Consider the following 16,021-nt stretch of genomic DNA (forward strand, 5'->3'; position numbering starts at 1 on the left):
TTGTTGCTACAACTTATCTGAGCCAACCAAATTGTTTCTGATTTCCAGCCCAAGATACAGTTTGTGTTTGTCCACTCCATGACTCTTTCATATTGTCCTATTAAGTGCAGTGTTAAAAAAATTGGGCAATATGGAATTCGTTTTCTTAAAAACTGTCAACTACTACCCTTTCTGGTAATCAGTAATCAGTTTCACGTTTCACGTTTAATCTGTATGTAACCATTTTTAAGAGAACAGCAAGTACTCCAGTTTAATCAGAGTATAAGGTGTGTTGAACAAAATAAGCTCCACCAGCATTCGCATTAATGTATTTATCAAAGCTTTCAGCTTTGTAATCTTAGGAACTTGGTTTTGTCAACACTTTGTATGTTCATTTGTGCCCTCCAACAAGCAGATGCTAGAGAAAATACACTTGTAACAAAAAAAAAAAGGAGAGAGTCAAGGAAGACTGAGGAGCTCTCACACTCTCACACTATAATATTTGACTGAAAGGAAAGAAAGATGGAAGGGGCCCAGACTGTCCTTGTGCAATGACATTAAAAGCAAGTTCAAGGGCACCTGGATCAGTCAGCTGAGTGTCCAACTCTTGGTTTCAGCTCAGGTCGTGATCTCAGAGTCGGGAGATCGTGAGTCCCACATCAGGCTCCATGCTTAGCAGGGAGTCTGCTTGAGTCTCTTTCTCACCCTCTCCCTCTGTCTCTCCCCTCCCCACTCTAAAATAAATAAATCTTAAAAAAAAAAAAAAAAAAAACAGCAAGTTGAGCAAGGCTGTCAGAGAATCCTTGAGGCACAGGAAGAAGAGTCCCTTGACTCCCAGGAATGGGCCCACTTCAGCATCTTGACCACATTTAGTCATTGACTAGAAGTTGCTCTTGGGGAGCATGGCCTTGGGAGCAATAGGATTTCAGAACAGAGCAACTGGGATTCTTGGTCAATTATATCTGTAGTTAGAGGTCTGTATTCTCTAGCCCACCGCAACCCTGGAAGATGATCTGTTTCTTTAAACAGTATCAAGCTAAGTTCATAGAAAACTTGATTATATATCAACAATAGTTATTTTTCTGTCACTAAGAATTAACCCACAACGTCCAGTATTCTTGTCAATAAGATAAACAGATTCTCTCCATGTTAGCAGGTATCTGTCTAGAAACTGAATGCTAATCTGCAGCTGGATCAGTATAGACTGAATAAAGTGTTTTAAGTGGACAATTCAAACTTTAAAGGCACAGGGGTATCATCACCTTAGCTATATTTACCTCCGTGCTAAGGAGTTATACCTGCTCAAAGAAACCTGGAGATCACATCTGGGCCTGTGCACCTTCCTTTGGACAGGAGAGGAAAAAGGCTGCTGAAGTATGCCTCTCTGATTTTGGTCTCTCATGTTCCATGCTGGCTGGTCCCCTCTGTATTTGTTAGTTTTTGCACAAAAGCCACCACCATGCTGACTCAAAGCACCACTTCATTATTTATTTCTACCTATTCTGAGGGTAAGAAGGTGTTTTTTCTGATCTTCATCAACTTGACTCATATTGGATGGCCAGGATAGCCTCACTCACATGTTTAGGAACTCACATGGAATGGTTGGAGGGAAGGGGTGATTGGGACCTCTCTCCACGTGGTCTCTCATTATCCAGGAAGTCAGCCTGGGCTTTTTCACCTGGTGGTGTAGGTCTCCAGTGACAAGAAAAGGCAGGCTCCAGAATGGAAGCACTTTTCAAGTCTTCACTTTTGTCACCTTTCTTCTTGTCCCATTGGCTAAGGCAAACCACATGGATAATTCCAGAATCAGTGTAATGGTACCTATCTAAGGTATGGATGCAGAGAGGCCTGATCAAACTGGGAATTTCTCTTTCACACTATCTAATTAATATATTTCTCCTCAGCCTCCTCTTCCCCTTCTTCTTTATGAGTATACAATGCATAAGGCAACATCCACATTATTACATTTTCTGATTCTGGCATAAAAGTAAAATTTACATATATTGAATTCATCTGCAATTGCTTAATTTTTAAATTTCAGTGTTGCCAACTGAAAAATCTGTATCTTTTTACAATCCATAAGGACCCTGAGAGTTCCTAAGTTTTCCTGAGATAGGAAAAGGCAAAGATCTCCTTGCCAAATACAAATAATACATGGGAAAATTATTGAATTAATTTTTCATTTTAATGGTGGCTGGTCAGTTCACTAGAAGTATCAATTTGTCACATTCCCTGATCCTAATGAAATAACAGACATGTTTATTCTTCAGTTTGGTAGTTGCTTGAATGTGAAAATTAAGAGCTAGAAGTGGAATACATATGACTTGTTAGAAACTCTAATTTTCTACCGTAACTCTTCTGTCAGCCAACTGTGCTGAGCCTATTATGAGATACTGAAGAGGATGAACATGAAAGCAACATGTTAAAAATGAGAAAATAAATGCTTTGGAGTGACTAGTACTTCTGCTTGTAATCAAGGTAATTTTTGGAGCATGAGCTAAAGCCGTGCATTAGAAATCCTTATAGGCTGAATGCATCCCTGCCTTTTTCTAAACAGAGATGTGTGGGTAAGTATGCACCGTCTTCATTTAATATCACCTTAACACATATATGCAAAGCTAAACTGGCGACATTTGGTGACATGACACTCTTGTTTGTTGGGCCCACAGCTGGGCTTCAGATATCATTTCTGTCAGCCTGCTTTTTACAGATATTTCTAGCGTCCACTTCTAGTCCCCTCTCCAGCACTAGCAAATCCACTACATTGATTTCACTTAAACATATGTTTACTGAAAAATAATTTAACCGATTATTCAGTGTTGTAGTTTTCAGGCAGGTGTGTGTGTGTGTGTGTGTGTGTGTGTGTGTGTGTGTGTGTTTGTGTATTAATGAAAGGAAAAACAGGTAAAACTGATATTTGTTTTTTAAAGAGTATTCATCCTTAGTGACTCCAATCCATTCTTTGGTCCCATTGATATATTTCCACACTGATGAAAAATAAAGAAAGTCCCTTTGACTTTGACTAAATCTTTGGTTCTTACTGTGAAATTTTGCTGTGGCTATCCTTCCATCATCCCTATGCTAGGACACCAAACATTCCTTATTTTTCAATATTGCCCATTAAGTTGTTTGGTTGGATTGCACAGCTTCTCAGTTGTCTGAAACTGTGCTGCGTTATCTGCCTTTCTTTATGGTTTTCATGGTGTCTATTTTGAGCCTTGAGATTACCCCTCTTTTGGTTTATGCATCAGGAGCTATTTGAGTATCATGCAGTCATTCACAATTTACACATATCAACCCTGTAGAGTTGTTTTTCAATAATCTTTAAGTTACTCATTACTTAGGTATATACCACAGTTTTTTTTTAAGATTTATTTATTTATTTATTCATGATAGACATAGAGAGAGAGGCAGAGACACAGGCAGAGGGAGAAGCAGGCTCCATGCCGGGAGCCTGACGTGGGACTCGATCCCAGAACTCCAGGATCGGCCCTGGGCCAAAGGCAGGCGCTAAACCGCTGCGCCACCCAGGGATCCCTATACCACAGTTTTGTTCTGTATTGCTCTCTTTCCTTTCCTGGCTAATACATCAAGTGATATCCCAGCACATTTCATCTGATTTCCTGCCGAGTACTTCCTTGATAATAGAAACAACTTCAATTTCTCTATATAAAAATAGGAATTTAAAGTATATACACTTTTACATCATTTTAGATTTTCACAGACAGGGCTCCAAAAAACAGATGAAAAATGTCCTTTCATATTGTGATTTGTTCATCTCTAAGGACCCCCATGCCCCATTTTAACTCATCAGGTCATGTTTTTTGTTTTTGTTTCCCTAGGACTACAATGATGAAATTCGTCAGGAACAGCTACGTGAATTATCTTACTTAAATGGCTCAGAGGACTCTGGTCGTGGCAGAGGTATTAGAGGCAGAGGGATCAGAATAGCTCCCACAACCCCTTCCAGGTATATTAGCTCTTACTTGAAATAAATTAACAGCAAACAAGGATGGCAAGCCTTTGCCGACTCGCTCTGTGCTATGGGCCCAGCTAGGAATAAACAAATCAACAACAGCCACCATGACAAAAATAATGACAATGAATGCTTACATAACACATAAGCACTTTCATAAATTAACTCATAGAGTCTTCCATACTAGGGTTAAGTATTATTCACAGGTGACAAATTGGGGTTCACAAAGGTGTCAAGAATTTGCCCAGGGTTACATAAGCATTCTGACTCTAGAATTCACAGGTAGAGCCGAGCCCTTAACAACTATCCTATGAAAATAAGAGGGCATACTGAGACATCTTTGTGGTTCTGTTCTCAGGTTTAGAGCATGCAGATGATATATAATTATTTGCCTTTTTTTGAGCCAGGATGACCTTGCATGAAGAGAAAGTTAAAAATTTGTCTGTGCCCTTGAATTGTAGTCTTTCCAGGTAGTAGAGAAATAGATGATGATTAGCTAGATAGAAGGTCATTTAGATATATGAGTAGATAATATGTACACCACCAGTCGAGAAAGCCAGAAGCACACTTCTTGTATGACTAATGGTAAGAGTAAAGTTCAGGTATTTTTGACTTTGCAATGTCCTTGGTCAATGGAGAAGATTTTATTTGATATTATTCACTTCACAAAAAAATTGGAATCTTTCTGCATCAGAATTTGTTTTGTATGATTCTGAATTAGTCAAGCTTTCAATAGAAAGCATTGGTTTGTGAAGAGGTAAAGTAAAAAATACTCAGAGCCTTCACACATTGACTGTGTAATTCAGTCATTCTCTCTACCTTATTAGAGCTGGTCTTCAAATCTCTAAAGGACATAGATCTAGAATATTATTTCATACCTTGCATAGAAATCAAATTTGCCTCAAATTTTGTAAACCACCAGTATAAAAAAATCAATTTTAACATTTGAACCATAAATACCTGCATTTTTCAGTTAATCAGAAAAAAATTAAAAATGATAAATATCCAATTAAAATAAGGCAATAGTTATTTAAAAATAAAATGTGGCAATTCTGAAAATTACATTTGACTAAAGGAAAACTTCTTAAAATCTTCTAGAGCTTATTATTACATTTTTGTCTCTAAAGATGAAAATAACTCTCTAATGCTAATTAAGAATATTTTTATAGCTAAAATTTAATGTGACATAACTGTTTTTATGGGCATACTTCTTACGAAATCAGTCTTTTATAAAACCTTGTACATTTCTAACCTCATCATGATGGGTTGTGAAATGATATCATTGCAGGTCATCCTAATTTGATTAAATCATCTGCCTTAAATAATGATATTGTCACTTTTGTAATTTCCAAAATGCCAAATTTGGCAGTTTTATATGGTATAACCTAATATATATTTAGAAAGTCTACAGAGAGAGGACAAATTTTTCTCTCCTATATTCCTTGAAATAGAGACCATTTAAAAAAATAATCCATTTAACTTGCTTTTGAGATTATAAAAACATATTAATAGATTTTGTTTTATTACTGATTTTCCTTAATGTAATATTATATTAGCATATTTGAGTGGACTATATAAGATTTCAATTTCAGTAAGATTTCACTCTAAAATATTAGTTTAATAAACCATAGTGCATTGTATTCTAGATTATTAAATATATTAGAAGAAAGATTTGTTTGAAAGTTTTGCTTTTTAATATCCCAAATACACAAATCTGATACTCCATATGGAAAAAGAAGATAAAATTAATATTAAAATTTAAACCTTGCTTCAATACTATATTGATATCATTAATGTTTAACATTAATGAAAGGAAATAGACCAGAATTCTGTTGTCTTCTATATCAAACCACATGATGGAAAGTATCTACAATTAAAAAAGAATAGGGAAACAGTCTTACCAAACAGCAAATCATATTGATTAGGAAGCTCTTGAAAACATGAGTTACTGTATGCTAATTTGTACATACTTACAAAATTATGACTTTGTTAAGTCATTCAATTACAAATATTCAAAAAGAATGGTGCCTGGAATACTTGAAAATTTCTATAATAATTTGTTGAAAATGTATTTAATTAAATCAATTTACATTTCAATGAATATATCTATAAAAACTAATTTTCAAATAATTATGCATATAAGAGAACTAGGCATTACATCTATATATTATAATAATTTGTAGTACATAATTGAAAAATTAGGATATTTGACATCTCTGACACAACATCACCACTATATATTACGAGCAAACTGTAGAAAATAAAACATTAGGGGCAGATTTTAAAAGTTTTTGTTTACTACAATGAGAATTAGTAATAGAACTAATGGAGTTTGTGAAAGAAAGGAGTAATCATACCTGTTTCTAAGAAAGACTACTACTCAGTCATTGTTGTGATAGAGGAGAATTAGAACAATCAAAGAGAGACAGACAGAAAGACACTGACTTATGGCAGAGAAGCCAGTAAGAAGAAGCCCATTATCCAAGACAGAAATGAACACTCCTTGGACTAAAGAGATATAGGACTGGGTAAGAGATTAGAATTTATAGGGATTAGTGTCCAATTAGATGTTGGAGAAGAAAGAACAGCCCATGACAAGGAAAACTCTCCGATGTCTAGCCTAGGTAGAGATTAATGACATCATCAACTAAGATCAGGTGGAGAACCAAGTTACACAAAGAATATCATTATTCCTATTAATCCAAAGCCAGTGGATTGCTAATGTGATCTCGATCAGGTGACTTGTACTTTCTGTGACTTGGTACTCAACCTTTAAAGTATCTCAGAAATAGCTACATAACAATGTTGTCAAGAACTTTCAATTAGATGATACATAGAAGGCAGTGGTTCCCAAATTGGTCTGCACACTGGAATCACTGAGAACTTCCAGCCATTAGAGATTGTGATGTAATTGGCCTGGGGTGTGGTCTGTAATTTAGAATTTCTCAAAGTCTTCATGAAATTCTAACATGTGGACAAATTAAGGAACCCCTGATATAAGGCATATAATTTAGGATATGACATGTGTTAGGAAGGAAACAGGTAATAGTCATCATTAACATTAGAGAATGCAAGGGTCCAAAGAAGCCATTTCCAGCTAGTAATCAATCCACACTGATAATAATAAGTTCAGTAGAATAGAGGCTGTAAATGAATCCAGTGGATTTGGAAACTGGTAGGTTACTGGCAATCTCAGTCAAGAGTATTTTCAGCAAAGTGGGGAGGCAATAACTAGATTGCACTCAGTTCAGGAATGAGTAGGAGGTGGAGAATTAAGGATGGAAAACTTAGTTAGAAAAATGAAGAATACTGTAGTGTAGATTCAGCCAGGGACAATATCCTAAAATAAGTGATGTGAAACTTCAGTTGAATTGGAGAAGAGAGATGTGAGATTAAAATTCCGAGGAAAGAACACAGTGTATAGGAGGTGATGAGTCAGATTCAAGAGACAAGTTTGCTAGGGCTGTGTCTGGGACACAACTGATGGAGGAATAGGATGAGAAATTAGATTTGATGTTGCATTACATAATTCAAAAAAATATTTTTAGGTGAAGGAGAGAGAGCAAGCGGGGAGAGGGAGCAGGGGGAGAGAAAGAATCTCAAGCAGACTCCTCTGAGCACAAAGACCCACATAGGGCTCAATCTTGCAACCCTTAGATCATGACCTGAGCCGAAATCAAGAGTCGACACTCATTCGACCAAGCCACCCAGGCACCCTTAGCATCATATAATTTTAAAGCAGGAAGAACTGTTATAAATTTAGAGATCTGATTTTACCCATTAGGAAAAAAAAAATCCACCTTAAGCCCAGGGAGTTATACTACCTGTGACTATTCAGTGGGATAGACAGGACTTGTGAATGTATTGTAAAGCAGGGTGACATATAATTTACTACCCACACCTGGACACTTATGAGAGTGTTAAAATGCTAAACTGAACAAGAAGCTAGGACAACAGTTGTAAATCAGACCTATTCTGGGCAAACCTGGACATATGCTCACCCTACTTAAGAGAAAACCGATAGAATTAGTTTGGAGCTTGGAGGCCCAGTGAAGGTAAAATTAGTCTTTACATCCTTTTCACAGATGTGTTTTTATTATCATGATAATATAGTATAGCGTATTCTCAGCTATTGTTATATTTGAAGTGGACACTGGGCCTTCTGGGTCTTTTGTATTTCACCTTCCCCAATCCAGGAGAGCATTCTCTGTACATTAGACTTACAATAAGTTCTCTGATAATTTCTCTATTCATCAGCTCTATAATCTATTTAAAACTTTTAAAAGCTCTACCAACATTCTTACTGTTCGCTCACAAAAGCTCATTTTCTGCAAGCAAGAAAGAGCCAGCTGACTGCTATTCATAGCAGAAAGCATAACCTATATCCCCCATCTGTGGGCACAGCCAAACAGTGTGATTGTTGACATCCCAATGATCATCATTTTTTTCCAAAGCTTTAGTGTTCCTGCTGAAAGCAGTACTTTCTGGAGGCCAGCCTTTCAGACATAATAAAAAGTGAAATAACCATGCTTTTGCCCAAAGACTTCAAACACTCAACCTTTCCAAAGGCCTTGGAAAACCATAAAAGTTGGCTGCAACCATTTGATCTTAGGCTTTTAATACAAGTTACTTTTGTGTCAAGCACCGTAGTACAGAGCATTCAATCTATTCTTTTATTGCAGAATCCTGATGTATTTCACTAACACTATAGTTGCCATAGGAAAATAAATTACATTAGTAACTGTACCAGTTCAGGAGGTTGTATGAATGATAACAAATCAGAGACAATGAGTTGTGATTTCAATGACCTCCAGCTTAAGCTACTAGAATGAGCAGAATGATATCACCATGCTTAGAGTCACACATTTTATTAAGGATGAAAGTGCAGACAGATTTTTTTTTTTTGTAAATACAACATTGCACATCGCTGTCAATAACCTCCAGCATGGAGGAGACATTGACATTCAGCAGTTCAGTTTCATAGATGGTCCAGTGAGTCATACAAGTTTCCCTTGCCATCCGAAAGTAGAACATGCCTATGAGACCTTTCATAAGCTGAAATGGCATAAAGCAAAGAAGCAGTTACCATTAATTCATATGGAAATTTTTTGAGTGTTCCCAGACCCCAGAAAAATAACCTCTCAGGCTTTTCTGGTACCTCAGGACACATCTTACTAATGGATGCACAAAATAAATGGAGATAAAGCACAGATGTTCACATAGTTCAAAGCTCTGGTGGCTTGATGCTGAGATGCTGAGTGTAGTTCCCAGGGAAGGAGCTTGGTGGGGCCACTCTGGCTGCTCCGGGAGCACCCTGCCCCTATAATGGCTTGCTACAAAACAAATGCTGAATGTTACTTTTGCTTTTCATCTTTTTTTCATAAAAGTAGATATCTGATTTCTTTCAGTTAGTGAAAACAGGTGCTAAAAGGCAAAGTTGGCATAAAGTGAACTTTTGAAAAGCAGGGAATACCGAAAGCAGGGAATACTTATATGATAGCTGAAGCTCTGATTTGGGTCTTCTTGGCAAATCTGGAAAAAATGAGAGTGGATTGGTTTGTGTTTGTTTTTTTTTTTTTTCATCTTATATTAAAATATTTTACATGATTTTCATTATGAGTAAGTCATAGCCATCGTTTACAAAATTTATTTTGTGGTAGAGGTCAAAATACTTTATATATGAAAGAAACAATTACATACACATGCACACAGACACTTGTGTATACAAATAAATTTGGTTTTCTTCCCATCATATGGAGGTAAGATGAGAACTCTGTGTTAGTTTCTGTCTCCCATCACTGGTTTCTCATCTGTACATACCTGTTTCTCCTAGGGGCCGTGGAGGTGCCATTCCTCCTCCCCCACCACTTGGACGAGGTGTACTCACCCCTCGAGGGACTACTGTGGCTCGTGGAGCTCTTCCAGTGCCCCCTGTAGCAAGAGGTGTCCCTACCCCACGAGCCCGAGGGGCACCAACAGTACCGGGATATAGGGCACCTCCTCCTCCAGCCCACGAAGCTTATGAAGAATATGTAAGTACCCTTGAAAAATCAGTTGTTGGGAAGTGTTCATTTGATTGGGTTCCAGGCTGTCTCTCAAAGACATTCATATATCATGAATGTAGCAGATGATGTTTGTTGAAGAAAACAAATGTCATATGCAACAGAATTTAAGCAGTGCCTTTAAACAAGAACATTTTGAAAAAACCTTCTATTTTACAGGTGCCATGATTATTGGTACCAGATAAATAGTTTGCATTTTAAGAATCAAACTGTCCTGAGATTTTCTTATTCCTTAGGAGGTCAATCTCAAAATGGAAATAATTATGAATATAATATAAATTGTCAAATATTCAGAAGTTTCTTTCGGGACATGTTAAAGATGAGCATAAAACTCACTCAGAAGTATTTGACAGATATAATGGATTATATCATAAACATCATTTGATAAGAATGTAAGACCATGTGACTGGTCTTTCATTTAAATATCCTTGCTCTCTCTTTCACCATATGAAACATATGGGATTGGAAGATATGAAGAATTAAAAAAATATAGAATAAGCAGAAGAAACACAGTGTCTATATGCCTCCCCCTCCCTTCCCAAACACTGTGTCACTTGATACACTCTTTGGCCTTTCATCCAGGTCCTTGATATTCTACTGGTTACATTGTATTCAAGTCCCCCATGACTGGAATATTGTGAAAATTATATAAAGGGACAGTTTCCTATTCACTAGCATAACCATAGTGAATCTACTATAAATGTTAAAGTGAATTGATAGAAGCCAATCATCCTATGAAACAGATTCATGTTGCCTTTAACCTTTCTACCTGGCTCATCCCTAGTCTAGGTGTTTATTTCATTCAACCATTCACAGACAGGCTGTCTTCTTAAATGCCCTTTGTGAATAGTCACTTATTAAACATAAACTCTTTAAGGACAGTTACTGTCACATCCTAGGCACTCAAAACACATAAATGTTTAATGCACTGGTTAATAACCAAGTAAAACTTACCCCAAAATAAAGTGACCATGATTAATAGATATCACTAAGAATGTATTAGTGCATAAAGTATATTAGTATTTGGGAATAACGTTACTGCTTAGTACAGAACATTGACTAATATTAGCAAGAATAAAGAAAAATTAAGTTTAGAAATCCATTTCTATGGGAAAAGGGGAAATGTGTTCATCTAGAGTATCTTTTATACCAAAAAACTATATTTTATACAGTATCGGGTATCAATATTTAAAATCTTTAGACAATCTTAATATCGCAAAATTAGAAACTGAAAATATATCCTACCATGTAAATAAGACCGGAGGTCAGGAAACACAGAGCCTAGTCTTGATTCTGCTATATATTTCCTAAGACATAGTATATATAAAATAAGTACTTGTTAAATGGATCAATTAAAAATCCACAACAGGAGTGATGGGTTTTTTTTTTTTTTTTTTTTTTTTTTAGTCACTGAGAAACCTTTTGGCTCTGCCATCCTTATTTAGGTACATTGTTACTATGATGTGTTTGTATCTTCCAAATAGAAGTTTAAGCAATCAGATCTTTATTTCAAAAATTAAAAGAGAGAGAAAACCTTTTTAGGTTATAGTGGTCAACATTGTTATTTGTCAGAAATTTTACCTGGCATGTAAGGTAATGTGAAAGAGAATAAGATTGGCAAAACATTGTAGGCTTGGGTGTAGCTAAGGAAACACTGTGGCCTTTCATGTGCATTCCAACTTAGAGTTGGATAAATCACTGGAAGGCAGGCCAAACAGTAAGGTACAAAAACTTAAAAGGGTTTATAGAAACACAAGTGAGGAAGATTATATTCTGAAGGGGGACCTCGGAGGAGGGTAGTTCTTAGAGTAAGTAAAAGAAAATATGTAAAGCCATATAATCTGAATTTTTAACTTAGATTTTAAAGATTCTGGTCCCTTTGATTCATTCACTCAGTCATTTCACGAGCCTTGCTCTTGTTTCAGGCACGGTTGTGAAGGTCCTGGAGAGGTAGCTGTGACTAAAACAGACCAAATATCTGCTTTCATAAAGTGTACGTGTCATTGGGAGGAGACAAAAACCAAACATATATTGGTAAATGAATGAAGTAATGCCAGGCACAGAGAACTGTTCTGGCGAGAGGTGGAGGGAGGGCGCTACCCTCACAGGAGCTGTTAGGGGAGGTGCTCTGCAGGGAAGACTTGAACAAATGCCCAGTGAAGCAAAGGGCCAGGCTAAGAGGCTGCCTCCATAAAAATCATCCTTGGTAAAGGAAACAGCGAGCATGAAAAACCCTTTTATGCCATGTTTTATTAAAACCTGTCATATGTCATATTTAATTTTTCCCTGTAAACAATGAATATGTACAGAGTTTAATACATGACCGATAAGCTACTGACAGCAATCTTTGCCATCTCAATACCAAGCTCAATACTCAAGTTCAGTACCAAGCTCAACACTTGAGATTAACACTCAAGCCGCTACTCTCTGCTCTAATTTTAAACTATTGATTCCTCTGTAAGGGGTAAGAAAAACAAAAGTTTAAGTGTCTCAGTAACAAAATAATAGCACCATGCTGAGTTGACAGTGAAAATCTCAAAAGAGTTCTTAACTTTCAGACAAAATTTCTTAGAAAAGGTTCCCTTTATTATAAATGACACTATGAGCCAATTCTCTTTTCAGACTTTTCTTTCTCTCCTGCTGGGTCCCAGCATTAAATTTCTGACCACACAGAATGTATATAGGTAATCATATCCATTCTTTGCAGCTTGCCTGACAAGCAAAAGCTTGCAGTAAATGAGATTGCTGTTTAAAACCATCATTAGTGTTAGCAAAGTCTTAAAAGTGTGAATTTCTCTTTAATTGTTACACTTTCTAATCCAGACTGTAAGTATTTTAAAGTTTCTTCTCACTGACTTTCTACTAAGAGGTACGTTTAAATTTTACAGATCCATCATCATGATTGAAGTAGATTTAGGGAATTGAAGAATAGAGTTCAAAATATCTCCCATATAACAAAATAGGAAGCTGATCAGCTCAATCAATGGAAATATGTTAAGAGAAAGTAAACCAAAACATAAACTTCTGAATGGCTACCTGGTTCCAGTCACTATATTAATTCACTTAATCTCACAATAACATGACAACCAGTTATTGATGAGGTATTCTAGTATATGAGGACACTAAAGCTTGAAATTGAGTCTTGCATATGGTTTTTGGTCTCCAGACCGCTGTGCCTTTGTCATCAGAAGATACCCTACAAAGTACTTGCCTCACCGAAAACTCACATGCAGGGATACAGACCATTTGTACTTCCTACCTTCCATCCAGATCCCTTGTCAGTGTTTGTATTCCCCTGTAGCCAGCCTCTACAGGACCATCTCCAACTATGGAAAACTCAATATCTCCAGAAACTAGATGCTAGAAATAGAAAAACTGTAGTAAAAGAGCCATGGCCTCTACTCTCAAAAGCATGCCATCTAGTGGAAGAGACAGTCTAGCAATTAACAAAGACTATGTAATTGCTGTATAGGACTCTTATTCTATTAGAAGTAAGTTTTGCTCTCATCTTCTCTCACAAGATTTAAACATCCTCAAGGAAGAAAGTATTTGTTAAATTTATTTGATCTTTGCAGTTCTAAGTAAAGTGCTTAGTGATAGCAATGGAACGGAACCTACTTACGATACTGTTGGGATGATGCTATACCTGTGCACACTCAGGAACATAAATACATGTTTTATATAAGTATTAAATGAATGAAAGTACAACACAGCATATATTAGGTGTCAAATAGAGATGACACCTGCTTTAGAGAGAATTATCACCATGGCAATGGACATTTTAGAAAACCTCTAAGAGGGCAAGGAAGATAGCAACAGCAAACTAAGATGAGTAAGTACAAATTTGACAAGTAGCGAGTAGAGATAGAAAGCTCCATGCAGAAAGGAATAAAAAGGGGGAAAACAAGAAGAGGGACCTTTCAGAGGAAATCTAAAGAATCTGGGAGAACAATTTGGGGAAATAGAGTTCATTTAAGATAGCAGTGGACATAATATAGGTTCCAGACGACCTCAGAGGCTGAGGTTCTAATGTTACTGACTAATTAAAGGCTACCTGAAGATTTTTGAGCAGAAGATAAAGATTTGGAGGAATTTTATCATTCTTAACTATTAGCGTGAGTTTGAGGACAGAGTAAAGAAAAGAGAGACGATTTAAAGAATAAACAGCAGCGAGGCTTCCTGAGATGTGGACCTGACTTATGTAAGCATAGGAATGGGATTGAAAGTATCAAGGTTAAAGATAACACTGAAAATGGAAACAGTAGGGTTTGTGACAAGCAGATGTGAAAGGAACAGGAAAAACCAGGCAAGACTCACACAAAAGTATGCCTGTATGAGGGATAAGAGTACAACAGGAGTGGGGGCTGTAACAGGGAGGGGCAGGCAGTGGAGAATGGACTTTGAAGCTAGAGAAACTCCTTTCCAAGGCTTTTACATGGGCTCACAGGGCCATGTCTCTCAGTTGCAGAGATAAGGTCCTTCACCTGCTAACAATCGAGATCACTTCTGTACCTGTCACACTTCCCTTTGGGTCTGGCAGTGTAAGCAGACAAGGCTATTGGTGAAATCACTCGCCTTGAGTTTAGTAAGATGTTTCATTTGTATGTTTAGCTATTGCTAATGTTCTGTTATAGAAATGACTCCAGGAATACTCTGTCCCATCTCACCTAATATCATGACACAAATTCTCATGGACGCAGGTCTGTTACTTAACCTAGGAACTACAACACTAGTGCTGAAAACATGTGGTCAGTGGTGGAGAAACACAATTTGAATTGTCTGTGGCTAGAAATGTTCTGTCAAAAACTCTTCCATATCCTCCAGATCATGATGACAGATCTGAGAGAAATGTGATAGAGGCTTCCCCAGAGTTGACAGTAATCCTCATAGTCTAGAACGTAACCCCCTAATGAGTTGTGAAACTGAAGGAAACTTTCAAAACTACTGATAATAACAGATGTTTCTCTGTCAACCATGCTAGAGGAGAGGAAAACAACTGAATTTCTTCTCCCTACCAAAAATATTATAAAGTCATTGTCATAGTAAAGGTGATCAAAGACTATGCTTTCAAAAATAGGAAAAATAATCCAGGAGTGTATTAGGCAGCTAGTTAATAAAAATACTGTAGTGCTTTCTGGGTTTTGTGATGTTTGTATTTTCAGTTTTTAGAATTTTGCAATTAGTCGTGATTGCTTTTGTCATTCAAAATAAATATTCATTTTCATGTCTAATATATAGTTATGGTTTTGTGACTTTTTAAAAAAAGATAGAATGCAAAATTGTGTATCTTTAAGACCCACAAACTCTTGGTCTGTCCCCCAGAGAAGAAAACAATGGCAACATTTATGAGGAAAGTGGATGATATATGTAGAGCTACAAGAGTGGAGTGGGGTATTATTTAAAGAAAAAAAAATTGTGTAACTTAGTTTCTATCTGGTACTGAAAGTCTATTCTGCTGTGCTCAGCTAGGGTGCTGCTGATAAGTATGCTATTCCTTGTGGAGATGCTATCCTTTAAACAAAGGTTGCATGGGAGAAATAAATGTGCAGATAAATACACACAATTTCCAGAAGTATCCATCAGACCATTACATTCTATAAAAGCATACTGATAACATAAGTATTTGCTTAAATAAACACTTATTTGTAGTGTATATGTTGGTGTAGCATAAAGAACAAAAACAAAACCCTCAGGTACACAAAATAGTTTCCCATTTGCAAAGACAGAAACCTAGTTATTTTTTTTTAAATTGTCATTTTTAAATTTTTTATTTTTTTCCCAACAGTTAATACCCAGATACCAAAATGGGGTATGAGGATACAACAAAGCAAGAAGAAATGGCAGTTCAATGCTACATGAGCAATTTGGCCATGTATAATCAATCATGTTAACCTAATTTATAAAATTCATTTTGACAAATTTTTGCAAAGCTTTTCTTTCCATCAGTCTTAACTAAGCCTATCAAAATTCAAGCCCATCCTATCATCTGATTACAACTCTGAGG

The 16,021-nt window shown here is 36.5% G+C and overlaps 1 protein-coding gene across 22 annotated transcripts in view; it reads left to right on the plus strand.

Moving 5' to 3' along the window:
* The window catches only part of KHDRBS2 (KH RNA binding domain containing, signal transduction associated 2), a 589,140-nt gene that overhangs the window by 350,061 nt on the left and 223,058 nt on the right, over positions 1-16,021 (plus strand). For all 22 annotated transcript variants that reach the window (XR_013383276.1, XR_013383278.1, XR_013383277.1 and 19 more), the window contains exons 5-6: positions 3,822-3,949; positions 9,789-9,987. Coding sequence is in view for 4 of the 22 variants with exons in the window: in XM_077903521.1 (XP_077759647.1) it covers positions 3,822-3,949; positions 9,789-9,987 (327 nt within the window). In the remaining 18 variants the exon portion in view is untranslated. The remainder of the gene's footprint in view (positions 1-3,821; positions 3,950-9,788; positions 9,988-16,021) is intronic.

The sequence above is a fragment of the Canis aureus genome, chromosome 7, assembly GCF_053574225.1.
Source record: "Canis aureus isolate CA01 chromosome 7, VMU_Caureus_v.1.0, whole genome shotgun sequence".
Taxonomy (NCBI): domain Eukaryota; kingdom Metazoa; phylum Chordata; class Mammalia; order Carnivora; family Canidae; genus Canis; species Canis aureus.